Raw genomic sequence first — 27,545 nt, 5'->3', positions numbered from 1 at the left:
CACATAAATACTGGTAAAATGCTGTGGTCCAAAGAAATGTACAGTAATTTAGCTTAGAGTATAGTGAGTTGAGTTGGTGAGGGTACAGAGATTAAAACTCACTGTTTCATGTATTTTCCAAGTTGTCTGCAATTAAAAAAAGACAGTAGTGACTGGGACACCAAGGAACATTCTTTCCTCTGAGACAGCCCCAAAGAATACTTAGGGCAGAACAGGATAGTGCAACCATGTCAAACTCTTAAATGAGGCATGTGGCCCACCAGCTGTGAGTTTGACATGCTTGGTAGGGCTTCAACAGCTAGGGGGCCTCAACAGTAAGAATAATACAGCAATTAGAAATAGAAAAAAACTAATCCCAGATACACTAACCCTCAAAGACAGATACAGATCTTTAATTTAAAATTGAGTAAGTTTAATCACGGAGAACAGTTACAGGTCATCCTTGGACTTTTTAAATCTAACAAAATTGTATTTAAAAGCCAACAGCAAGAAGGCCAGAAAAGATGGATGATCAAAAGATTTGATGTTAATTGGAAGAATGAAGTGAGACTAATGGTTGATTCATGGAACCATAATTTTATCATAAAATCACTAGATGGGGTGGTAGAAGGGCTATTACGTTTCCCATCAATAAAATGTGAGATATTTAAAGACTCCACGGACATGGAAACTCCCTCAGAGGTAATGGCAGGGGATGAGAAGGCCGTTGTGGAATGTCACACCTCCTTGGACTTCTCACATACATTACGCTTGAGCAGGACTGAACACCTGTCTGGTCCAGTCCTGGTTAGGCCGGCATGTATGTGAGTGAAGTCAGTTTACTAGTCAGAATGGGTTCCAAGGCAACAGTGTGATCAAGATGAGTTCTTCCTTGTCTCTGTTTTTGGCTTGTCTCGGTGCTAAAATCAATGCAATACAACAGCATGGTCATTTACACTAAGATCTGCCTAAGAAAAAGAATGGCCCCTCCAAGTCTCAGCTGTCAGGGTTTAACCTCGCTCGCTTTACGTGGCTCTTCACGTCGTCCAGATGGCAGAAACCTTCTGTGGTGATGCCTCTTTTATTCTCCTCCATGGGTTCCAAAGGGAAGTCCTGGTCTGTGGCCAGTACCTGTCGGACAGTCATGTTAACACGAGCAGTTTTCAAGTAGCTGGCACACACCTGCCAGTCCTCCATGGAGCAGCACTCTACCACCGAGTCTCTGGGGAGGACAGCTGGGGGAGGTGTTTCTAGGCAGCAGGGCAGACTTTCCCCCTTGGAACTTGGAAGGACCTTTGGAACTGCATGGTTCAACAGGCGGCTGAAACCTGACATTACCATGATGTCACCGCTGTGCATAAACATGGCTGTGGGGGCTTCATCTCTTTTGAGGCCACCCAGGAGAAAGACGGCAGACTGCCCGAAGCTACAAAAAAATAAGTAAGACAATACAAGTCAGTAAGTTTCTGTTACTAATCATGTAGGGAAAATTATTGTTAATTGCATAATTTCAACTTGATACTTATTAATCATAAATCTTTCTTTTTTGGGGGGTAAAATCTTCCTTTTTAAACTGTGCTATGATCCAAATCTTCCTTTTTAAACTGTGCTATGATCCTTCCCTTTTGGCTTGTGTCTATAAGTGACCAACCCTTGATCTGCTACTTAGACTTATAGCCCACAGAATTGTGGCGAAATAAAATTTGAAGCAGTTAAATAAGCAAAATAAGATTTTTTAAAAATCCTTATCTGAGGACAGATTCATTGATTTTTAGAGAGACATGAAAGGGGGGGCGGGGAGAGAGAGAGAGAGAGACATCAAACGCTCCCCAACTGGGGAAAAGCCCTGCAACCAACCTAGGTGTGTGCCTGGGCCAGGAATCAAAACTGAGACCTTTTGTGTAGGGGAGGACACTTCAACAAACTAAGTCCCACCAGCCTGGGAAGACTTTAGTTATTTTTTTGTTTTGTTTTTAAAATGGATTTTAGAGAAAGACAGAGAGACAGGCAGGCAGATAGAGAGAGAAAAACAACAACAAAGCATTGATCAGTTGCCTCCAGAACGCTCCTGACCAGGGATCGAATCCACAATCTGGGTATGTGCCCTGAGTGGGAATTGAACCCACCACCTTTCGGTGTACAGAACAATGCTCCAATCAACTGAGCCACACCAGCCAGGGAGGGAAGAATTTAGTTTTAATATTACCCATATAAGTTTTATTGATGATTCTTTAAGATTCAAGTCTTTCAATAAAAATAGTCACCCTTTTTAAAAAAATATATATTTTATTGATTTTTTACAGAGAGTAAGGGATAGGGATAGAGAGTTAGAAACATCGATGGGAGAGAAACATCGATCAGCTGCCTCCTGCATACCTCCTACTGGGGATGTGCCCGCAACCAAGGTACATGTCCTTGACCGGGATCGAACCTGGGACCTTTCAGTCCGCAGGCCGATACTCTATCCACTGAGCCAAACCGGTTAGGGCTAGTCACCCTTTATCCAGTTTCACTTTCTGCAGTTTGTTATCTGTGGCCGACCGTGGTCCGAAAATATTAATTAGAAATAAACAATTCCAGAAATAAACTATTCAATAAACAATTCATAAGTTTTAAATTGCATGCCTTATTTTACTTACTAATGGCTCCAAAGAACAACAATGATGATGGCAATTCAGATACACCAAGAGAAGCCATAGAGTGGTTCCTTTAAATGAAAAGGTAAAAATCTTGACTCAAAAGGAAAGACAAAGAATTGTTGCTAAGATGTGCAGTCAGAATGAATCTATCTGTGAACTAGTGAAGAAGGAAAAAGACTTTTGTGCTAGTTTTGTTGTTGCACCTCAAACTGCAAAAGTTGCTGCCACCATGCCTGATAAGTGCTTAGTTAAGATGAAAAAGACATCAAATTTGTAGGTGGAAGTCATAAACAGAAAATGTGTTCTGTTGAGCAATGTGTTGCATCCAAAAGCACTAAGCCTGCCCTAACCGGTTTGGCTCAGTGGATAGAGCGTCAGCCTGCGGACTGAAGGGTCCCAGGTTCGATTCCGGTCAAGGGCATATACCTTGGTTGGGGGCACATCCCCAGTGGAGGGTGTGCAGGAGGCAGCTGATTGATGTTTCTCTCTCATCGATGTTTCTAACTCTCTATCCCTCTCCCTTCCTCTCTGTAAAAATCAATAAAATATATTAAAAAAAAACAAAAAAAAACACACAAAAAAAACAAAAGCACTGAGCCTATACAAAGAGTTCAGCAAGGGCTCCCCTGAAACTAGTGACCACATTCACATAACTTTTATTACAATATATTGTTATAATTATTCTATTTTATAAGTTATTGTTGTTAAACTCTTACTGTGTCTAATTTATAAATTAAACTTTATCATAGGTATGTATGTATAGGGGAAAAAAAGCACATGTATGGTTTGGTATTATATGTGGTTTCAGGTATCCCCTGTGGATAAGAGGGAACTATTGTGTTTAAGTTCTTTACTGTATTTATCACCCCTGTTCACTTTAAAGATAATAATAAAAAATTCTGTTCAGACAACCAAGATGGCAGCATAGGTAAACACCTGAACTTGCTGCCGCACATAACCACATCAAAACTACAACTAAAAGACAAAACGAGTATCATCCAGAACCACGGGAAGGCTGGCTGAGTGGAAATTCTACAACTAGAAGGAAAGAGAAAAGCGCATTGAGTCCAGGAGGAGGTGCAGAGGTGTGAAGTGTGGAGGTACGGAGGTGCACGTGAAAGGGGCTGGCAACTGGGTATGCTGCTGTCTTTTTCAATCAGGAGGGAGATACAAGCTCCCAAATGCTCTGAACTCCAGTTCTGGGCGAGGCTCTGGGGACCCAGACTTATACCTCATACGGAGAGAAACTGGACTGTCTGGCATCAGGCCGAAATGCGAGGGTGGCTTTCTCTCAGACGTGCTTGCAGCGATCATTGTTCCTGCATGGTGCCATGGGACACAGAGACCCTGGAGCCTCTTTGGGGCGGGGCTGACAGGCAGCCATTGCTGTTTGCTCCACCCAGTGATTCCCTGAGACCCCGCCCCACACAAGCTGTGCCCAGAGGCTTTTGCATATGAATTGCAGCTGGGTCAGAGAGCCCCAGAGCTTCCAAAAGAAGACCCAAGGCCCCACAGCAGCTTGTATTGCTTCATAGCTGGGCCTCATCTGGGCACCTCCAAAACCCAAACAAAGAGGAGGAATCTGCAGATCTCTCTGTAGCTCCTGCTGCATGGCCTTGGGCAGTGGCTGACTTTGCACCTCCTTGGAGATCCAAGAGCCAGTGTACCCAGTGGTCAGTGTGAGACCATCCAGATTACAACTCTTCACATCCATAAGAGACACACTCAGGGGGCAGACTCAGTGAGTGCCAAAGCCCCACTGAAGCAAGTCCTGCTCCATAACGGTGTCTCCAGCACAGAAGTTCTCCCATTGTAGACACAACTGGTCCTCACAGCCAGTTGGCCTGGAGGTCAATTCCTCCCAGTGATACCAATAGCAATCGAGGCTTAACTACAACAAGAGTGTCCACCTCAGTAATTAAGGAGGCTGAGCCACTGGGCCCTATAGGACACCAAGCACAAAAAGCCACTCTATCAACCTAGGGAAGCAGCCAATATGCAGAGACAAAAAAACATATCACAAATGAAAGAAATGGAGGAAAGCAAACTACTGGATATAGAGTTCAAAACCACAGATGTAAGGTTACTCAAGAATCTTCTAGAAACCTCCGAGAAATATAGTGAGACCCTCAAGGATAAGAAAAAGGACCAATTAGAAATTAAGCATACACTGACTGAAATAAAGAACAATATACAGAGATTCAACAGTAGACTAGAGCAGTGGTTGGCAAACTGCGGCTCGCGAGCCACATGCGGCTCTTTGGCCCCTTGAGTGTGGCTCTTCCACAAAATACCACGGCCTGGGCGAGTCTATTTTGAAGAAGTGGCCTTAGAAGAAGTTTAAGTTTAAAAAATTTGGCTCTCAAAAGAAATTTCAATTGTTGTACTGTTGATATTTGGCTCTGTTGACTAATGAGTTTGCTGACCAGTGGACTAGAGAATCCCAAGAATCAAGTCAAAGATTTGAAATATGAAGAAGCAAAAAACACTCAACTGAAAAAGCAAAAAGCAAAAAGAATCCAAAAATATGAAGACAGTGCAAGGAGCCTCTGGGACAACTTCAAGTGTACCAATATCCAAATTATGGGGGTTCCAGAAGAAGAGAGAGAGCAAGATATTGAAAACCTATTTGAAGAAATAATGACAGAAAACTTCCCCTACCTGGTGAAAGAAATAGACTTACAAGTCCAGGGAGCAAAGAGAACCCCAAACAAAAGGAATCCAAAGAGGACCACACCAAGACACATCATAATTAAAATGATTAAAATGCCAAGGGCAAAAGATAAAGAGAGAATATTAAAAGCAGCAAGAGAAAAAGTTAGTTACCTACAAGGGAGCACCCATAGGACTGTCAGCTGATTTCTCAACAGAAACTATGCAGGCCAGAAGGGAGTGGCAAGAAATATTCAAAGTGATGAATAGCAAGAACCTACAACCAAGATTACTCTACCCAGGAAAGCTATCATTTAGAATTCAAGGTCAGATAAAGACAAGAAAAAGCTAAAGGAGTTCATCACCTCCAAACCAGTATTATATGAAATGCTGAAGGGTATTCTTTAAGAAGAGGAAGAAGAAGAAAAAGGTAAAGATAAAAATTATGAATAACAAAGTGACAACAAATACATATCTATCAACAAGTGAATCTAAAAATCAAGTGAATAAAAAATCTGATGAACAGAATAAACTGGTGAATATAATAGAATCAGGGGCATAGAAAGGGAGTGGACTGACAATTCTCGGGCGGAAAGGGGTGTGGGGGGTGCAGGAAGAGACTGGACAAAAATCGTACACCTATGGGTGAGGACAGTGCAATGGGGGGGAGGGTTGGGGGTGGGGTGAGAACTGGGTGGATGTTTCTAACTCTCTATCCTTCTCCCTTCCTCTCTGTAAAAAACCAATAAAATATATTTTTAAAAAATTCTGTTCAGGCATTTTTTAGTCAGAATCAGGAGCAGTACTTTGCACAAATTTAAAGTTATACTTAGGGAGACAAGGCTTTTGTGCTTTGCTCTTCTCTCTTCCAAAACAGATGCTGACTTAGCTGTATGGCCTTCCCTTTGCCTATTCCACTGACACTTACAATACCTGTCATTACAAAAGGCAGACTCCATGCAGGCAATCCGATGAATGTTTCTCTTTCTCTCTCCCTCTCCCTCTCTCTTCCTCTCTCTCTCTCTCCTTTTAAAAATATATTTTATTGATTTTTTTACAGAGAGAAAGGGAGAGGGATAGAGAGAAGAAACATCGATGAAAGAGAAACATCCATCAGCTGCCTCCTGCACACCCCCTACTGGGAATGTGCCCGAAACTAAGGTACATGCCCTTAACTGGAATCGAACCTGGGACCCTTCAGTCCACAGGCCGACACTTATCCACTGAGCCAAACCGGTTAGGGCTTAAACAGAAATATTAACTGTAATTTGGCCATGATTCTTAAAGGACTAGGCTAATTTTACTTATGATGCATTGTTAAAATACCCAGAAGTGAAAGATTATAGGGTCCAGCCATTTATTTTTTTTTTTAAGTTTGATGTTTTGATTTTATTTTAGTTCAAAATGCTTTTAAAAATGGAGTGAGGTGAAAAAAAAAAAAAATGGAGTGAGGTGATAAAATGTAATACCAAATCCCCAGAACTAACTTACCTGAATGACAGCAGGGGTTTGGAGTGATCTAGTTCAGATTTGTCCACGTGAATTCCCAGTGTAGAATCTAATCGATAGTAATTCAGGATACCTGCTTCAGCTCGGAAACCCTGAAATCCACAGGCACCAGCTACTTGCTCTGAGAGGAAAGCCAGGTCAGAAGGAAAAGGTGTATAATGATCTGCTGAGTATTTCTTTAATAAAAGTAGGGAAAATAAGAAAAATAAACAATGATCTCAGGAAAGTAGAAAACTGTGCTATAAGATTAATTACCACTTAAAAATCATACCGCTTACATGTAATATTAGCATAATATGATTCAGTCATCCATATTTTGAATGGCTCATTATTAGATTACTGGATGCCTCAAAATATGGATGAATAAATCATGCTATTCTAGCACTACATCACCTATGCTATAATGAAGTAATTACTTCTTTTGGGCTTTGAACCCTCTCCAAGCTGTCTATGTACTATTCTTTCTTCTCTGATAACTCAGTTTTTGATAATTTTCCCTCCATGTTTTTCCTAGTAAATGAGGCCCACTTTGGGGCTCTTGGAGGATAACAATGTCAACAATAAAAATAATATAAAAAACAATCAGCTAGCATTTATTGTGTTAATGCATTTAACTGCTTAGAACAGCCAGGCACTGTTGTAATCACTACACAGGCATTAATCATTTAATTATCACAACTACCATCAAGGCAGGTATTATCCTTGTTGAAGGCATAATTCAAACCCAGATTGTCTAACCTGAAGAAAATCACATGGCCATTTCCCCAAATACAGTTATCTAGTTTTCCATTACTTGGCATCACTAAAAATAAGAGTTATAGCATGAACATTTTTGGGCAACACATCATTATTTTGATCAGTTAATATACTTGTTAATAAGCTGGGTTGACTGAAACTATAGAGCTTTTAGAAAGTAACTGGTTAGAAGCAAGATGGTCTATTCCACTCTGTTTTATTCAGTTTACTCTCAGAATTAGTCTTTTTACTTGGTGGCAAATATCTCATTGAGATAAGAGAAACTGCACTGCCACTGATAAAGGAGGCATTCTCTGAAGCACAGAGGTCAGGAAAAAAACTGTACCTCAAACAAAACAAAACAAAGCAAAGCAAAAACACATAACCATGAGACTTTGTTAATTTTAGGACATTCTTTCCCATCTCTCTCCTGCTCAGACCTTATGTAGCAGGCAGTGGTATTCAGATTCTGAAAGTCCTTTTGTGAATTCATGAGAACACCAGAAGTATATGGATCCGCTTTTATTCCAGGAACATATATAGAAAATAAATGCTCAACAATAAACAATGGAAATAAAGATCATAATTGACAACTGCTCTTGAGCACAGTATAAAAAAACAACAACGATATCCCTGAAACCTACTTAAAGAAAACACTGATAGTCTTTGATAAAATACCATAATGTGAGGGCATATGAAAAAGAAATTTTCTCTTGATAAATTATCCATGTCTCTTGAGATACTGTATCAAGGGGATTTTAAGAGGGAATAAATAAGAGAGATGCTTCTGAAAATAGATAATATGATATTGTAAGCTTGGCTAGGAAGAAACCCCACTATGTGTGCCCAAGAAGCATAAAAATGGAAAATAATGGAATTAGCAAGAAAATTTGAATACCTTACTGTCCCAGTTATAATGGTAGCCTAGGGTCACCCACCGCAGTTTCTCAAGTAAGCTTCGGGGTCTCCGTTTATTCACTTCTTTATATCTGCAAAAATTAGACGCAAAGAATTTATTAAGATACTAGAGGCCCAGTACATGAAATTCGTGCACAGGGGTGTGTCCCTCAGCCCAGCCTGCACCCTCTCCAATCTGGGACCCCTTAAGGTATGCCCGACTGCCCGTTTAGGCCCGATCCGGGCAGTCGGACATCCTTCTCACAATCCAGGACTGCTGGCTCCCAACAGCTCGCCTACCTGCCTGCCTAATTGCCCCCTAACCACTCCCCTGCCAGCCTGATCTATGCCTAACTGCTCCCCTGCCGGCCCGATTGCCCCTAACTGCCCTCCCCTGCTGGCCTGGTCACCCCTAACTGCCCTTCCCTGCAGGCCTGATTGCCCCCAACTGCCCTCCCTTGCAGGCCTGGTCCCTCCCAACTGCACTCCCCTGCTGGCCATCTTGTGTCCACATGGGGGTGGCTATCTTGTGTGTTGGAGTGATGGTCAATTTGCATATTACCCTTTTATTAGATAGGATAGTCATCGTAAATGGCCACAACAGCTGTTTGTATGGACCCTAGAATCTAAATTTGGTATTCTATGGAATAATAAGCTGTTATCCAAGATCTCGATAGGGAAAATTAGAACAGATAAGTGAGTTGACCAAGAATATAATATTAAAAAACACCTGTGTGGCTCAATGGTTGAGCAATGACCCATGAACCAGGAAGTTAACAGTTCGATTCCCAGTCAGGGCACATGCCCAGGTTGAGGGCTCCATCCCCAGTAGGGGGTGTGCAGGAGGCAGCTGATTCTCTCATCATTGATGTTTCTATCATTCTCTCTCCTTTCCTCTCTCTGAAATCAATTTATAATAATAAAAGCATAATATGCTAATTAGACTGGATGTCCTTCTGGACGACCTTCCAGTCGAAGCTTAGGCTGCAAGGAAAGCCCGGGTTCCGGGTGCCAGAGGGAAGCTGGTGCCGGCAGCCAGGGAAAGGAAGGCCTACTCTTGCACAAATTTTCTGCATCGGGCCTCTAGTATAACCATAAAAAAACAAAACACAAGGAGGCCAAGAAGGCTCAGGGCTGACAGAGCTGCCATATCCACCCATAGGAATGCAAGGAATATTTTGGCACCTAACCTAACTTTAAATCTTTATCCAATCATCTAAAAGAATGTTTTCATACAAATTGTGACCCTAATTATTGGTTCATACTACCAACAGAAACATGCTATGCTCCCTGCCCCGGCTGATCCTCCAGGTACTAGGATGATGGATGGGTGGACTGGTCACCTTCTTCCCTGATGAATGTGCCCACACAGCAGTTTGCTCACTTTCTGTCATGGGTAAGTGCTTTAGGTAAGTGCTAGCATTTCTCTCGGCAATCATGATGCACAGCACTGCTTCAGCCTGACCCTAACTGTAGAAATAAACTCCTGTCCTGCTTGTCCACTCTCTGTGCAGTGGCTAGTTTGGGTGTCATAATTAAGCACTGGGATTTTCTTTCTTTTTTAAAAAATATGTGTGTGTGTGTGTGTGTGTGTGTGTGTGTGTGTATATATATATATAGTATTTTCTTTCTTTTATTTTTAATAATATATACATTATTTCAGAGAGGAAGGGAGAGGGAGAGAGAGATAGAAACATCAATAATGAGAGAGAATCATCCATAGGCTGCCTCCTGCAGGCCCCTACTGAACCTGCAACCCAGGCAGGTGCCCTTGACTGGAATCGAACCTGGGACTCTTCAGTCCATAGGACGATGCTCTATCCACTGAGCAAAACCAGTAAGGGCGGTATTTTCTTTCTTGCCTCAAGGGACATTAGTGAGTCACTATGAAAACAAAAGTGCTCAGGACATAAAAAGTCTGAAGTTGTTTATTAAAACACATACACACAAAACAAACCAAAAAACCTTTAAAATCCTATGGCAGGTATTTTTTTCAGTCATGAATATTTCTCTCCATAACCACTGCTTTCTGTCCCAAAGTTCCATCTCTTGTCCCTAGAACTCCATTTTTTCTGTATTTGAGTGCTTTCAATTTGTCTCCTTTCTCAACCTGAATATCCTGGTCAATCACTGCAAAAGAACATCAAATTCTATCTTAATTGCTAACATCCTTCTGCTATTTTACAAATATTTAGTCTTAGCTAATCTTTTACCTTCTGCTTTGAACCTTCACCATTCATCTCAAGTTCTCACTCCTGCTCTTATTCCCTTCACGACAATGAGAACAGCAGTGTGATGAAATAGATACTGTTGTAATTAGCTAGTTATTAGTAACTAGAGGACTGGTGCTTTAGAAATTCAGGGATGGAATTCCACAAAAATAAAGCTGTCTACCATATCTCATTCTCTGTAGGGGCCTCTGGAAATGCTTATTCCAGCGGTACCTCAAGAACCCCACTCCCATGAGCACCAAGAGGAGACGAGGCATTTTTTTCTGATAACAAAATGATGCAGTGAATGATTTCAATTTTCCTCCCCTACACTTCTAAACTTTTCAAAATCTTTACTCCATCCTTCCCTCCTGGGTTAGCAGTGGTCCCACTTCTTTACACGAATGCCAGCTTTCCAACTTGACCTCTCCATACGTAAGCAGTAAAACCCCAATAAAATCTCAAGTCTGTCTATGCCCTGCTTTCCTCTGCCCCGTATCTCTTTCCCTTTACAATCAAACCTTTCTAAACGGACTCAGTATATGCCACCCTCACTCTCTCTTCCTGCAATCTGACTTTTTTAAAAAAATATATTTTATTGATTTTTTACAGAGAGGAAGGGAGAGGGATAGAGAGTTAGAAACACCGATGAGAGAGAAACATCCATCGCTGCCTCCTGCACACCTCCTACTGGGGATGTGCCCGCAACCAAGGTACGTGCCCTTGACTGGAATCGAACCTGGGGCCTTTCAGTCCGCAGACCGACGCTCTATCCACTGAGTCAAACTGGTTTCAGCTGCAATCTGACTTTTGCTAACAACTCTCTACCCAAACTAGTTTCTTAGTTTAAATTAAGCGGTAATTGTCAAATCCTAGGCCAGTCGTCGGCAAACTCATTAGTCAACAGAGCCAAATATCAACAGTACAACGATTGAAATTTCTTTTAAGAGCCTAATTTTTTAAACTTAAACTTCTTTTAATGCCACTTCTTCAAAATAGACTCGCCCAGGCCGTGGTATTTTGTGGAAGAGCCACACTCAAGGGGCCAAAGAGCCTCATGTGGCTCACGAGCCGCAGTTTGCCGACCACGGTCCTAGGCCTATGGAGATGGTTGGCTCTTTTCTTAGCCTGGAAACATTTTCCTCTCTTGGCTTATAACAGCACAATTTTGGGGTTTTATTTTTTATATTTATTTTTTTTCATCCAGAGCTGATGCTTCCTTGGACCATGACTGGATTCACTATAACAAATGCTATAATAGCTCCATAACACAGTCTTTAAGGAGTAGAAAAGGGAAAGGATTAGTTCTGCTTCCACATTGAGGATATCAATTAAAAAAGCTTTCACATATAAAAATATAGATACAAGGCATTTCATAAGCTTATGGAAGAAAGTTGCTTTATTTAAGTTTATATTTCCTCTTTTCTTATTCTTTTTTTTTTTTTTAATATTTTTTATTGATTTTTTTTACAGAGAGGAAGGGAGAGGGATAGAGAGTTAGAAACATCGATGAGAGAGAAACATCGATCAGCTGCCTCCTGCACATCCGCCACTGGGGATGTGCCCGCAACCAAGGTACATGCCCTTGACCGGAATCGAACCCGGGACCCTTCAGTCCGCAGGCCGACGCTCAATCCACTGAGCCAAACCGGTCAGGGCTCTTTTCTTATTCTTTAAAGTTATTTTTTATTAGATGATACATTCACAAAATCCAAAAGGTACAAGGAAGTATCCATTAATTAATTCCATAAATATTTGTTAACTACCATGCACTGAAGAATAAAGCCTTAGGGCAAGGGGATAAAGAAGGGAAAAGAGGACTATTGTTAATTGAATGGTAAGGAAATCATCTATATAATAAAGAGGTAATATGCTAATTGGTCCTAACAGTGTCACAGTCATGACCAGGCTGCATGCACACAGGAGCTGGTGGGCGGGGACTTGCGCCACTGGGACATGAGGCTGCCGCAGGGTGCAACCCCCTGGCCAAGGTGTGCGCAGGCCTGTAGCACCACCCGGCCCGGAGGGGGGCATCAGGACGGGCTGCAGCGACCCGCCCCCCCGGCGGAAGAGTGCACAGGCCCATGGTATTGCCTGGCCCACAGTGGGGTGTCAGGATGGGCCACAGCGGCACCCCCGGTGGAAGCACACAGGCCTGTGGCACCACCCAGCCCAGAGGGGGGCATCAGGACAGGGGCGGGGCCTCAACAGAGAGCTCTCAGCACTCCTGCACCGGGGTCTGAAGGTGCGGAGAAGAAGGGAGTGCACATAGGCAGTTAGGGGGTTTAGGCCAGGAGGGGAGAGCAGATAGGCAGTTAGGGGGATCAAGCCAGGATGGGAGAGCACACAGGCAGTTAGGGGGTTTAGGCCAGGAGGGGAGAGCAGATAGGCAGTTAGGGGGATCAGGCCAGGATGGGAGAGCAAATAGGCAGTTACGGGGATCAGCCAGGAGGGAAGAGCAGATAGGCAGTTAGGGGGATCAGACAAGGAGGGGAGAGCAGTTAGGAGGTTTAGGCCAGGAGGGGAGAGCAGTTGGGACCATTAGGCCAGCAGAGGAGCAGTTAGGGGCATCAGGCAGGCAGGTGAGTGCTTAGAAGTCAGTGGTTCTGGATTGTGAGAGGGATCCCAGATTGGAGAGGGTGCAGGCCAGGCTGATGGACCCTCCCCCCCCCATGCACAAATTTCATGCACTGGGCCACTAGTCTTTCATAAGAGGATATTAGAACAAAGACCTGAAGGAAGCAAGCCATTGGTTATCTAAAGAAAAAACTTTCCAGGCAGAAGACTGTGCTTTGTTTAAGGAATGGCATGGAGGCCAGTATGGCTGGAGAATAAATAAAAAGGAATGGTAGGAGATGAGATTGGAGAGATGGCTGGGGGCCAGATCATCTAGGCCTTGTAGGCTATGGTAATGACTTCTGATTTTTTTCTAAGTATTTGGAGATTGTATAACAAAGAATTTGACTGGCCTTTGTCCTTGGTATTTGGGAGGCTTTTAAACCCTAGGGAGACAGGATGTCTCTGTTATTCACTTGGGTCCTAGGACCACACCTGAGTTTATGCTAAAATGACTCATGATGTAGGTTTGTCATGCTAGAAAGACCAACCATCTGATTAGAGGATTGAGCCTTTTGAGTAGTGAAATTAATTAGCCAGCCCTGACTGGTTTGGCTCAGTGGATAGAGCGTCAGCCTGTGGACTGAAGGGTCCCAGGTTCGATTCCAGTCAAGGGCATGTACCTTGGTTGCAGGCACATCCCCAGTAGGGGGTGTGCAGGAGGCAGCTGATCGATGTTTCTCTCTCATCGATGTTTCTTCTCTCTAACCCTCTCCCTTTCTCTCTGTAAAAAACCAATAAAATATATTAATAAAAATAAAAAATATGTGCTTACTTAAAAAAAAAAAAAAAGAAATTAATTAGCCAGACCTCAGGGGATAGGTGGGAGCCAGAAATTGAGTTCAACTATATGACTAATGATTCAACCAATCATGCTTAAGCAGTAAAACCCCAATAAAAACTCTGAACAATAAGGCCTGGGAGAATTTCCTGGGTGACCCATCCTGAGTCCATGGGAAGAGGATATGGAAGCTCTGCATTCAGGACCCTTCCAGACACTGCCCTGTGTGTCCCTTCATTGGGTGGTCCTGATTTGTAACCTTTATAATAAAACTGTAATCATAGGTACATGAATGGTTCAAGAGAGCTACTGAACCTAAGTCATGGGAACTCCCCTAAATCTGTAACCAGTTGGTCAGAAGTGTAACTTGGGGATCTCCCAAACTTGTGGCTGGTATCTGAAGTGAGGATTTTGGTTGGGGACCCATAATTTGAGATGTCCCTAACTCTGATGGTTTGCATCAGAATTAAATTGTGGTACTGCTGTTGAGAAGCTGTGAGAGGTGACATGGTTTCTATGCTGTGAAACCAGACTGAAGAGGCACAGGAACAGACACAGGGAAATGGTGGTGGCTTAGATTAAGGTGGCTGTGATGGAGATGCTTAGATATGATTTTATTCATTGTAACTGGAGACCCTACTAGATTTGCTAGAGGGCTGGAAGTAAGATTTTGTAGTGGCTGCATTCTGTTGCTAGGGTATATCATGCCTGATTTATCTGACCCCCTGCTAACACTTAGGTTGTTTCTCATTTCCTCCCTCTTATAGACAATGCTGCAATGGAGATGTTTATACCTAACTATTATACTCTTAGTTAAGAATCTCTAGCTACATTATTCCCTGACAATAAATTTTGAATAAAACATAGAATTGAGGTGCCCTAATTTTGTGAACAGACTTATTTTTGCTTCTAAGTTCAAGTATTTCTTATTCATTTTCTACTTAAAAGCTTCTTTTTCCCTGACCATAGATACATAGAAAGTTGAAATTAAAAGTTGAAAGGATCCTTAGAAGTGCCCTAGTTCAGTGGTTCTGTATGTAGATGACATGGTAAGTAATCAGAATCTACAGAGGAATATTTTTAAATCACAGACCCTCTCTCTTTCTGATGCGCTCCAGGATCGCGGGGAAAGCTGGCATTAGTGTCCAGCTGGCATGTACCCTAACTGACCATGATTCTACCACCTTGAATGGCTTATCCAGTGCAATCCTTTTGTTTCCCAGATAAGGAAAAAAACACGTTATCAGGAAGTGACGGAAGAACTCAGGCCCTAATCTACTTTTAATGCTGTAAGGAATGTCTGAGCATATCAATTTCTTCCACCCTTGACAATAGAAGGTATGGCTATAACATTTTTTATTTTTGATAATTTATTAGACAAAAATACTATCTCACTATTGTTTACAGGATGATTTATTAAAGAGATTCATCTGACCTACTATAGAAGATGACAACTAGAATTTGTTATCACAAGGAAAAAAACCCAATTATTTGAAAACACAGGCTGGTTTAATAACAAACTCTAAGCTCTCTTTGACTAATTTCACTCAAACCGCACCATTAGAACCATTAAACTACATATAGAACACACAAAACTGGTATAGAGTCTTAAGAGGCTGTTCTAGGACTTCTCACATACTATCTTATTTAATTCTCACATTATCAAATGAGGAAAGGATTACTATGAGGCACAGAAAAGTTAAGAAACTTGCCCAATGGAACAGAGGAGTATCAGAGGGAAGGCAGGGAAAGGGTGGGGAGGGAGATAATCAACCAAAGACCTTTATGCATATATGCATAACCCATGTACACAGACAATAAGATGCTGAAGGCCTGGACAGGGGGGCGGGAGTGGGCTGGAGGAGGTTAATGGGGGAAAAAGGAGGACAAATGTAATACTTTCAACAATAAAGAATTATTTAAACAAAAAAAAGAAACTTGCTTAAGTTTACAAAGCGTTTAAATGGCAGAACCAGGATTTGAACCTAGGCAATCTGATTCTACAACCAGTGCTCTACATAGCACTAAGCCCGTTATAATCTGGTCTTAACCTTCTCTTTCTGCTTCTCCTCTGGCCAATTCTATTCATGACTTCCAAGAAGCATTTTCCGTAATCTACCTACAATCTAGCTTCCTAACTTACCATACTAATAAAAGGGTAATACGCTAATTAGTCAGGGTGACCGGACATCTTCCGGACGACTGACTTCCTTCCAGACAGTTAGGGGGTGACTAGGATGGCAGGAGGGCAGTTGGGGGGCAACCAGGCTGGCAGCAGGGGTGGGGGGAAATTGGGGGGTGACCAGGCCAGCAAGGGGGCAGTTAGGAGGCAGCGGTCCCGGATTGCGAGAGGGTTGTCCGACTGCAGGATTGAGCCTAAACCGGCAGTCCTGAGGGGTCCCTGACTGGAGAGGGTACAAGCCGGGCTGAGGGATTCCGCCCCCCCCCCCATGCACAAATTTCATGTACCAGGCCTCTAGTAACCCTATATAATACAAGGCCAGGGACCATAAGCACAACGACCGGAACGACCGCTCAACCAGTCGCCATGAGGTGCATTAACCACCTCTCAATCCCTCCTGCCCCCCCGGCCCGTGAGCAGCAGCTCATGGCGGCAGGCAGGGCTACTCATGGCTCCCTGTGGCGGCAAGAGGGCGGGGCAGGGCAGCTTGTGGCAGGGCAGCGAGCAGCAGCAAGCAGAGGCAAGCTACGCATGCACGATTTCATGCGCTGGGCCTCTAGTAATCCTATATAATAAAAGCCTAATATACAAATCAACTGAACATCAGAACGACCGGTTGCTATGATGCATACTGACCGCCAGGGGATAGACGCTCAATGCAGGAGCTGGCCCCTGGCGGTCAGTGCACTCCCATAGGGGGAGCGCTGCTCAGCCAGAAGCCAGGCTCATGGCTGGCGAGCACAGCGGCAATGACAGGAACCTCTCCTGCCTCCGCTGCAGGCGGGCAGTAAGGAGCAAAGGGTCCCAGACTACAAGAGCCCCAGATTGTGAGAGGGTTGATTGCCTGCCGGCTTAGGCCCGGGGGGACACTCCTGCGTTGAGCGTCTGCCCCCTGGTGGTCAGTGCGCATCATAGCGACCGGTCATTCTGCTGTCCGGTTGATTTGCAAATTAGACTTTTATTATATAGGATTCCTGTACTTGCCAAATTACATTATATGGTTACTAGAGGCCTGGTGCATGAATTCGTGCATGGGTGGGGTCAGGCCAGCCCGCTCTGATTGGGGCTGATAGGTCTGGGCAGGCTGGGGGGAGGGGCTGCAGGAGGTTGGCCAGCAGGTTCTGCCCCCGATTGAGTTGGTTGGCTGGCCACAGTGCGTGTCATAGCGATTGGTCATTCAAGTCGCTTGGCTTTTATATATATAGATGTCTCTTGACTAACCTACAAATTCCTGAAAGGCAGGAAGTGTCTTATCTGTCTTTGAATCTCTAACACTTAAACACAGTATCTGATACATAGCAGAAACTCAGTAATTGTTGAATAAATGCACACATCCTGTGCTCCTATCTCACAGAACTTACTGTTTTAAATATTACCTCTTTTTGAAGGCTGCTTTCTCTACCCAAAACTGTTTTTCTGACTGGCCAAACTCCTAGTCATTTTTGAAGACCCAGTTCAAATAGACAGAGGGGAAAAAGACAATGAACTAAAAACATCATTTTTTAATTCTTTTACACCTCCTTCCTGGTTTGAAGAATTATTTCTTCTTCTGGCCCAACACCATTTTTCTTGCTGTGCTCTATTATAATTATTCCTGTTCATATTGAGTTCCTGCCACAGACTATGCACTTCTGAGTACAGGGACAGTGGCCTACTTATCTTTGTTTCACCAATGCTCAGCATCATGCCTGGTACATGACTGACCCACAAGAAATATTTGTGGAATGAATGAATGTTGAAACAACATTAGTTCTCATGAAGAACAACTGATCTACCATAAAACAGCTGCTAGAATTGACTTTGTCTAGGGGAGCAGAAATAAAGAGCTTTCAGTGTTACTGTTTGCCAGGATACTAGTCTTCACAGGAACTCACTTTAAGTAGAAAAAGGGCCGAAGGTGAATGAAAATGGATTATCTGATGATTACTGAGGATTAACTTGATATCTAAGCTATGATTAGCAAATCTTTGAAATGGATCTCAATTTAATATAATTGTCAAAGCATCTGCCCAAATGTTCCAGAGGGAAGAATTTAATTTTGCTGCATTTGCGTAGAAATGAGGGAAAAATAAACAAGCCAGTTACTTTCACTGCATTGTTATAAAACGGTTTCTTTAAAGATCTGTGACGACTTGAGCTGAATGCTAACATTTTATCGTGATTGATAAAACCTACCTGAGAAACTCTTTGCTCTGTTCCCATAGATCTTGGGTCTCTTCTTTAGTCATGTGTTTGTCCAGGTTACATACATTAGGTTTCTGGGAATATAACTTAAGGCACTGCTTAACCCAGTGCCACTGGTAACCCGGGAGGAAGGGGTTTGGGATGAAAATAAAACCTATATAAAAGATGGGTGGGAAAGAAAGGAGAGGAGGAAATTCTCCATCAGTTATTCAGATAGTTTACTTCTGTTGACTTCCTTATACCCTCTACTTTACTATTTACTTTCCATCTTCTTTTGCTCACGCTTCCAGGATTATAAGCAAATGTTCTCATTCCTATTCTCCAATTTTAGAGGAAGAGGAATTCCTTCAAGTTAGTAAAAAGTTAAGTTTGATAATCACTAGCCATCTACCACTATGCAAATACCTTTGGCTTTTGGGGTTACTCTCAAGGGAAACAAACATTCCACAATTATTATTTGTGCTACCCCAAAGCAAACTTTAGAAAACGGCAAACGTCATCCCTCAAATTTTCACCCAGTGTCACCATGTACAGAGGTGGTGGCTGCTTCCTGCAGTTACTACCTTTGATATTTCAGTGTGCCCTTTTTGCCCTTTCCATTTTCTATTTTCTGGCTACTGAGTCTATAAATTATCACGGTTATAATAATTGGTGTGATTTCTGCCTCTTGACTAACATAGCAGGGAAGGAATATGGTATGTACATCTGCTCGGTATGGCACGATACAAATACCTACAACATGTATGCTGAAAAGATCCTTATGACCTTGAAAGTAATTTCACCTCACTTTTCTCCTTTATAAAAGAGCAATAACAACATTTAACTAGAATCCTATGCATGGCAAGGATTAATTCATCAAGCATTCAACAGACACACACTGTGTACTTTCTTAAGAACTAGAGATAAAGAGTTGAAAAAAATTTTTTTTAAAAATATATTTTATTGATCTTTTGCAGAGAGGAAGAGAGAGGGACAGAAAGCTAGAAACATCGATGAGAGAGACATCGATCAGCTGCCTCCTGCATGCCCCCCACTGGGGATGTGCCCGCAACCCAGGCACATGCCCTTGACTGGAATCGAACCCGGGACCCCTCAGTCCGCGGGCCAACGCTCCATCCACCGAGCCAAACCGGTTAGGGCAAGAGTTGAAAAATTTTATCTTTCATGAAATACCTGAAGATAGGACAATAGAGTTATACAGATAATGTCTTATTTATTTTTTAATTTTAATTGAATTTATTCGAGTGACATTGGTTAATAACATTATATAGATTTCAGGAGTACAATTCTGCAATATATCATCTGTATATTGCATTGTGTTCACTACCCCAAATCAAGTTTCCTTCCATTACCATCTTTTCCCTCTTCGACCTCTCCCCAATCCCCCCCCCCCCCTTCCCTCTAGTAATCACTGTAGGGAGCGGTTATAGGGTTAAGCCTCGGACTGACCTGCTGGCAAAGCCAAAAAAAATTCCCAGCTTAGAGGGCACAGTCCTCTCAGCATAATTAAGCTTGGGCTGTGGGAGGTGCAGCAAGTGCTGCCAAAACAAGTGAAACTCATAAGAACACTGTATCTATGGTGACCACTACCTTGTTTACCTCTGACTATAAAATAAAGCATCAGCCCTAACCGGTTTGGCTCAGTGGATAGAGCGTCGGCCTGCAGACTAAGGGTCCCGGGTTCGATTCCGGTCAAGGGCATGTACCTTGGTTGCGGGCACATCCCCAGTAGGGGGTGTGCAGGAGGCAGCTGATGGATGTTTGTCTCTCATCGATGTTTCTAACTCTATCCCTCTCCCTTCCTCTCTGTAAAAAATCAATAAAATATATTTTAAAAAAATAATAATAAAATAAAATAAAGCATCAGCTTGCCATCTGGATCTGTTCTGTGGTCTCAGCCAGGCACAGAAGATCCACCTAGACCCAGCTTATTCTCTGTCTGTCTTTTCTTCATCCCTCCTTGGCCGCCTCAGGCTCGCCAAACCCTTGGCTGTGCTGGCCTGGCACAAATCACCAAACTGTTGTCTGTGTCTATGAATAATTTTTTTTTTTTTTGCTTAATCTCTTCACCTTTTTCACTGAGCCCCTCAACCCCCGCTCCCCTGTGACCAGACAGTATCTTTTAAAAGCGTGGTTGATAAAAGAAACAAAGGCTGAGGAGTAGTCAAAGAAGAATAAAGAAATAAGGGGAGAGTTTATGGTTTTTAGGGTTTAAAAGACTGAAGCATGCTTATAGATTGTGAGGAAAGAGCCAGTTGAAGAGAACTGGCTAAAAATGAAGTGAGGAAAGGAACAGAGCAAGGTCTTGAAAGCCAGAGGAAGTAAAAGAAGGTGGGGTCAGAGGTGAAGGGACTGGCTGAGTTGAAGGAATGCTTCTTTCTCTAAAGTTGGAGGACAGGAATGAGAATACTTGCTTATAAATGTGGAGGTTATCGCCGAAACCGGTTTGGCTCAGTGGATAGAGCGTCGGCCTGCGGACTCAAGGGTCCCAGGTTCGATTCCGGTCAAGGGCATGTATTGTGGTTGCGGGCACATCCCCAGTGGGGGGTGTGCAGGAGGCAGCTGATCGATGTTTCTCTCTCATCGATGTTTCTAGCTCTCTATCCCTCTCCCTTCCTCTCTGTAAAATATCAATAAAATATATTTAAAAAAAAAAAAAAAAAAAAAAGAGATAAATGTGGAGGTTATTTTTGCATTTCATGTACTAGTAAAATTATTCAAATAATTTAGGAGAGTGACAGGACTATCACTATTTTGAAAGAAAAAAGGTATGAAACTCCCCAATAATCTACCACATGCTATCACCATTTAAAAAGAAAAGATTACAATCCCTTCTCGGCCTTTTGGCTAAGATCAAGTGTAGTATCTGTTCTTATCAGTTTAATATCTGATACGTCCTCTATCCAAGGACAATATATTAAATGGATTTTCGAAGCTGCGAGTTGGAATAGGAGCTTGCTCCGTCCACTCCACGCATCGACCTGGTAGTGCAGTACCTCCGGGAACGGTGCACCAGAAAAAAAAAAGAAAAAAAAGAAAAGATTACAGCACCACAACCACCGCCCGCCCCCCCAAGGCAAATATGAGATTAAAGGAAGAATAGCCCTAACCTCGTCCAAGCCTGAATACTGATAGGAAATTTAATACCTTTTCAAGCAGTCCATTTCAGACAACTGCTGTTATCCTTTCACTGAGTTAAAATTTGCCTCTTTCAAATTTTCAGGAATTGGCCTTAGGTTCTGACACACAGAGCAAGCCCACATTAGCTTTTAATTCTTCTTGATTAATACTTCAAGCTTTACAGCTAACATTTAATGACTATTTACTATGTGACAGGCATTGACCTAAGCACTTTACTAGAATACTCATATTTAATCCTCACTATAATCTTATAAAGTGGGTACTATTTTTACACATTGTACATATGAGGAAGCTGAGGCCAAGAGAGATTAAGAAATTTGCCCAGCCATAACCAGTTTGGCTCAGTGGATAGAGTGTCGGCCTGTGGACTCAAGGGTCCCAGGTTCGATTCCGGTCAAGGGCATGTACCTTGGTTGCGGGCACATCCCCAGTGGGGGGTGTGCAGGAGGCGGCTGATTGATGTTTCTCTCTCATCGATGTTTCTGCCTCTCTCTCCCTCTCCCTTCCTCTCTGTAAAAAATCAATAAAATATATATTAAAAAGAAAAAAAAAAAAGAAAGAAATTTGCCCAAGGTTATATAGTAGTAGATAGTAAAGCCAGGACATGAACCCAGGTAGTATGGTGTCAGAACTTAGGCCCTAACCACTAGTTTGCACTACTTCCCATCCCTTCTTGTGCACAACTTTCAAATGTTCAACACTATCATGTTCCCCCTCAAGTTTACTCGTCCCCAGATTCAGTTTCTGGTCTTCAGACCCATCATTTTCCTGCTCACTCTCCTAAGGACAAGATGTCGTACACCTAGGCTCCTTCAGAATAAACAGAATCCACAAGTAAACACAATCCTTCCAATCAAGTCAGAGTAAGAAGAGACTGTCATCTCCCCTGTTTTGGACGTTATAATTCTATTAAATGCAGCTTATAATGGCTAGGAAATCAGAATTAAAGACTCTAGGGATACATTTACCATAGGTACCATCTTAAATGATGTCGCTTAAGTGTAAAATCCTAGAAAACCAAGGACACCAATTTGGAGAAAAGAAAACCAAAGAAGGGTTGACAACCTAGTAGCCTGAACATTTGTTAAGAGAAGAAGGCACAATTACAGAAACATGGCCTTGAATACAGGAGCTAGGTCTGAAAGGTACAGGGCAGCCTTCAAGAACAAAGTGATTAAAAGACTGACTGTGATGCATGCTCATTTACCTAAACTCATGGGGAGCAATGCTTTCATATATAAAGGCCATTTGATTGTTTCCTCGGTGACTTCAGTCATAAGATCATCTTCAGTTCTTTAATACAGAACTAAAGTTCATGAGGCCTTTTATAGGAAGTATTAAAGCAGAACACCTTCCAGCCCTGGCCAGTGTGGCTCAGTTGGTTGGAGCATTGTCCTGTACACTGAAATGTGGTGGGTTTGATTCCTGGTCAGGGCACATACCTAGGTTGTGGGTTCAGTTCCTGGTTGGGGCATGTGAGGGAGGCAATCGATCAATGTTCCTCTTTCACACAGATGTCTCTCTCTCTCTCAAAATCAATAAACATAAAAAACACCCAATTTTTAAAAAAGCTATTACACCTTCCCATGTTAACAAATACTTTAGTGGTCATACCATATTAAAAGCTGTAATATAGACCTGGCCCTTAGCACAAAAATTACTATTTCTTTTTAGGAGTATCACTTGCTTTTAATCCATATTTGAAATCATAAGTGCAATGTTAACTTTAAGAGTATGTCCTCTAGAAAGAAACATGATGACAGATATAAGATTACTTGGCCAAATAAAGCATTTCCATATCTTCTGAGTAGTTCATAATAATTAATCTTATTACTTTATCTGCAAAGTGAGCTACCCAATATCACTAAAATTTTAGGACTTTTGATCTCATTACTGTAATTTTTTCAAATGTTCGGCCTTGATGATGCCAATAATTTTTAAGTTGTTGTTATGCCATTGGAGAATACAGGGATTTTGTGACTGGAGTGACCATTTTTATTTTTTAAAATATATTTTTATTCATTTCAGAGAGGAAGAGAGAGATAGAAACATCAATGATGAGAGAATCATTGATTGGCTGCCTTCTGCACACCCCACACTATGGATCCAGCCCACAACATCAGCATGTGGCCTGACCGAGAATCGAACCATGACCTCCTGGTTCATAGGTTGACACTCAACCACAGAGCCATGCCAACCAGTCTGGAGTGACCATTATTAATTATTATTCTATCACTCAAAGTGGTTCTTCTGCCAGAGTAGGTGGGTGTTCAGAGAGATGCGGCAGGGAGCCCAGAGTCACTGTCATATTTTTCATTTGTACCTGCTGTGCAATATAAGCAGCACTAGTGACTCCTGTTCTGTCCTGTAGGAGTGCTACATAAATGGAAATCTTAGATGAGGCAGAATTTAGGAGTGGTTGGAGAGTGGAACATTTCTGTGTGTTTGCTGTTCTTCTTTTGTCTATTTACTAGCTCATCTTCTAAAATTAGATAAATGATTGAATTCACCTTGTAGATCACCTGTACTCACCAGGATAGCCTTCGAGTCCATAAGCTCGCCAACTGCTGACCGGCTGAAGTCCTGCTCTATGTGCATCGTGGTCACTGACTGAGGACACACTCAGCTGAGATCTGACCACCTGGAAGGAAGGAAACAAGTCAGAGGGCTAAAATTATTTTACAAATCAAATCTGAGAACTTCAAAGCTCTAAAGATATTTCTGGTATGGGGCAAAGTTAGGAGACCTAAGTCTGGGATCCTAAACTTAGTCCCATCACTTACCTGATGTAAGACTTAGATAAGTCACTTCTTAGAGCCTCAGTTTCCTCATCCATATACTAGCCACTAGAGAGCTATTTAGAATTAAGATAATAATGAGAAGCAGGCTGATTTTTGCCTTAAATACTACCTTTTTGATATCAGACCTTTGAGATTTCTTTTAGGACTCTGGTGTTTGGTGTACAGGAATACCCCGAGTCACAATGCTATTTACTTCTGTTAGGGCTAATAATAATGCTTCTGAGGCATTTGTATACAGTTGGTGTTTATTTTTATATATTTTTATTGATTTCAGAGAGGAAAGGAAGAGGGAGATAGAAAAATCAATGATGAGAATCACTGATCGGCTGCCTCCTGGTGGGGATTGAGCCTGAAACCTAGGCATGTGCCCTTGACTGGAATCGAACCCGGGACCCTTCAGTCCTCAGGCTGATGCTCTATCCACTGAGCCAAACCAGCTATGGCTACAGTTGGTGTTTAAACAGAGCTATGAGGAACACCAGGCTGGGGAGGGTGAGAGAATGGAAAGAGAGCACTCCAACCATGCAATCCATCAATAAAAACATTAGGAACCCTGTTTGTTAAAAGTACAATATGTATTCTTTTATTTGTTTACTTATTTAAATATATATTTTATTGATTTCAGAGAGAGAGGGTGAAAGAGATAGAAACATCAATGATGAATCACTGATCGGCTGCCTGCTGCACACCCCCTACCAGGGATTGAGCCCGCAATTTGGGCATATGCCCCCTGACCAGGAATCGAACCAGGCCCTCCTGGTTCATAGATTTATGCTCAACCACTGAACCACACTGGCCTGGCTATTTGCATCTTTTATTTTTTATTTAATATATTTTTATTGATTTTTTACAGAGAGGAAGGGAGAAGGAGAGTTAGAAACATCGGATCAGCTGCCTCCTGTACGCCCCCTACTGGGGATGTGCCCGCAACCAAGGTACATGCCCTTGACCGGAATCGAACCTGGGACCTTTCAGTCCACAGGCCGACGCTCTATCCACTGAGCCAAAGGTTAGGGCTATTTGCATCTTTTAGATAAAACTTCAAATTGAAACTCAGAACCTTTTGTCTTTGTTAATTAATTAGGGATTAAGTTTTTCAGGGGCTCATGTGAGTTTTACTTGCATGTAGAGCATCATACAGATGGCTCATTAAATTGGTTAAGAGATCCAATGAAGTCACTAAAGTAAAGACATTTAGAAAAAAACTTTAATCTTCCATGAATAAACATAGGTCTGGCTTGCCTTAGAATACATCAAACGGTCTCTTCCAAAAAGATGTTATCTCTCATCCTATTAACTGCACCAAGTGTGGAGATTTCCAGACAAAATACCAACAAGTGGCTGGTGTATAACTAGTCTGTATAATAATAAAATGTCTATCCGGAACTCTCTGAGAGTCCTGACAAAGCTAACTTTTCCAGGTACCTAAAGTTTTTATTTTAAACATTTTGTGATTTCTTAAATAGACCATACTTAATAGTGTATTGTAACTCAGTAACACTCTAAACTTTAGAGTCTAAAGGACCTAAAATATCATATGCTAAACTGAACCAAATCCTGACAGTTTCTTTTTAAATGTTTTTATTGATTTCACAGAGGGAGGAGAGAAACATCAATGATGAGAATCATTGATTGGCTGCCTTTTGCAGGCCCCCTACTGGGGATTGAGCTTGCAACCTGGGCATGTGCCCTTGACCGAATGGAACCCGGGTCCCTTCAGTCCATAGGTCAACGCTCTATCCACTGAGCCAAACTGGCTAGTGCAATCTGAGCTTTTAAAAAGAGTTTTTCTGTTGCCTCCCACCACCTTGCCAAACTGTTGTCATCACTTCCTCCACTGCTCTCATTAGATGTCTTTTAATAGTAACTTTCTTTTCTAAGTTGCTACTTTCAATCTTTTTTGAGCTGGGTAACTAAATACCAAAGTTTTTATTACTCAATAGTGTATTTATTGAGTACTTACTGTTTTAAGTATGTGCTACACACAATGTCTTCTTCTCAGGTGACTTAATTCTAAAAGTATGTATTATGGTCAAGTTTGGGGCAAAAGTAGCTGAATAAGGGTCTGAGGGATTCTCCCATGAATCAACTGTATTACTGCAGGGGTGCAGACTTTCTGTGTTGTTCTGACAACTCTAAAACCATTTCTGCTAACAAGTGAAGCTTCTTAAGAAGCCAAGTTCCAGACAAATGTGGTGGTATCATGGCATTCCAATTTTATTGAGAACTATTACTAGGCTTGGAAAGAATGCCTCACCCAGCCATCTGTGGACAATACCAAGGGCAAATAAAGGGATCAGGTATCCTCAAGTAACTGTAAAGAAAATATACAGAAGGCGGGGGGCAGCAAAGGAGGAATAAGAACACATATGTAATACCTTAATCAATAAAGAAAATATACATTACACTGTAGTTGTGATTCTCCCTATGTATCCTGCGCCCCGCCCAAAGGTAGAAATAATGGATGATGCTTAGATTCGTTATCCTTTCACTTTCAACTTGGAGAGATTATTTCTGAATTACCTATGAATGCCTTCTTTCTAGGAGGCTCAGACAAGACCGGTATCAGTTTTATGGACAACAGCGATCCCTATCAGTTCTGGGATTATTCGGGTAGTTGGCTTTTTAAAAACTGCTGAGCGTTCCCCTAACGTCTACGAATACGGTTTACGGTTTTTTACACAAATCGAAGTAGAAATGCAAGTGGACAGTTAATGGAAGGAATAAATACCAATTCCCAGACATTTTTTGACCGAGGGCACCGCCACGAATGGCCACGTGGAGAAACCAGCTGCAGAGCTCTTCATCGCCGAAGTGGGACGTTTCGTGGGCAGTTGAACTCCGTGCCCACGGAGGGCGGGGGTCGCTCAATAACAACCAGTGTGGAAGCGAAAAGTGATGAGGGCATTGAAAACCCTCTAGGAAGCGAGGCAGGACGTCGGGGAGGCGCGCGCCGCTCCTCTCCGTACCTTGTGGGCCCCGGGCCCCGTGCCGCGGGCTGCCTGAGCCGCCGAGAAGTCGATGACTCCTCCCAGGTCTGCGGTTCCCGGGCGGCTCTGCCGGTAGAAGCGGAAAAGCTTCCGAAAGGCATCCTCCCCAGGCTCTGTCGCTAACGTAGCCACGGAGCCCAAGGCCGCCGCCATCTTCCCCATCTCGCTGCCCGGCTTCCTCTGGCCCGGAAGCAGATTCCCGTGCACTGGATGCGGCAAGTTTTTCCGG

At 42.5% G+C, this 27,545-nt stretch overlaps 1 protein-coding gene across 1 annotated transcript; it reads right to left on the bottom strand.

Moving 5' to 3' along the window:
* Positions 1-366: 366 nt before the first annotated feature.
* ALKBH1 (alkB homolog 1, histone H2A dioxygenase) lies at positions 367-27,493 on the bottom strand. Its single transcript, XM_080670912.1, has 6 exons — positions 27,296-27,493; positions 24,058-24,166; positions 18,376-18,538; positions 8,413-8,503; positions 6,762-6,955; positions 367-1,405 (listed from the first exon to the last, which is right to left on the bottom strand). Exons 1-6 carry the CDS (start codon positions 27,476-27,478, stop codon positions 976-978), a joined length of 1,170 nt encoding a protein of 389 aa, XP_080527038.1. The 5' UTR covers positions 27,479-27,493; the 3' UTR covers positions 367-975.
* Positions 27,494-27,545: the final 52 nt, after the last annotated feature.

The sequence above is a fragment of the Plecotus auritus genome (genome assembly GCF_963455305.1).
Source record: "Plecotus auritus genome assembly, chromosome: 1".
Classification (NCBI taxonomy): Eukaryota; Metazoa; Chordata; class Mammalia; order Chiroptera; family Vespertilionidae; genus Plecotus; species Plecotus auritus.
Note: the sequence above shows the minus strand (reverse complement) of the source record. Positions and strands in the feature narration are given on the sequence as shown.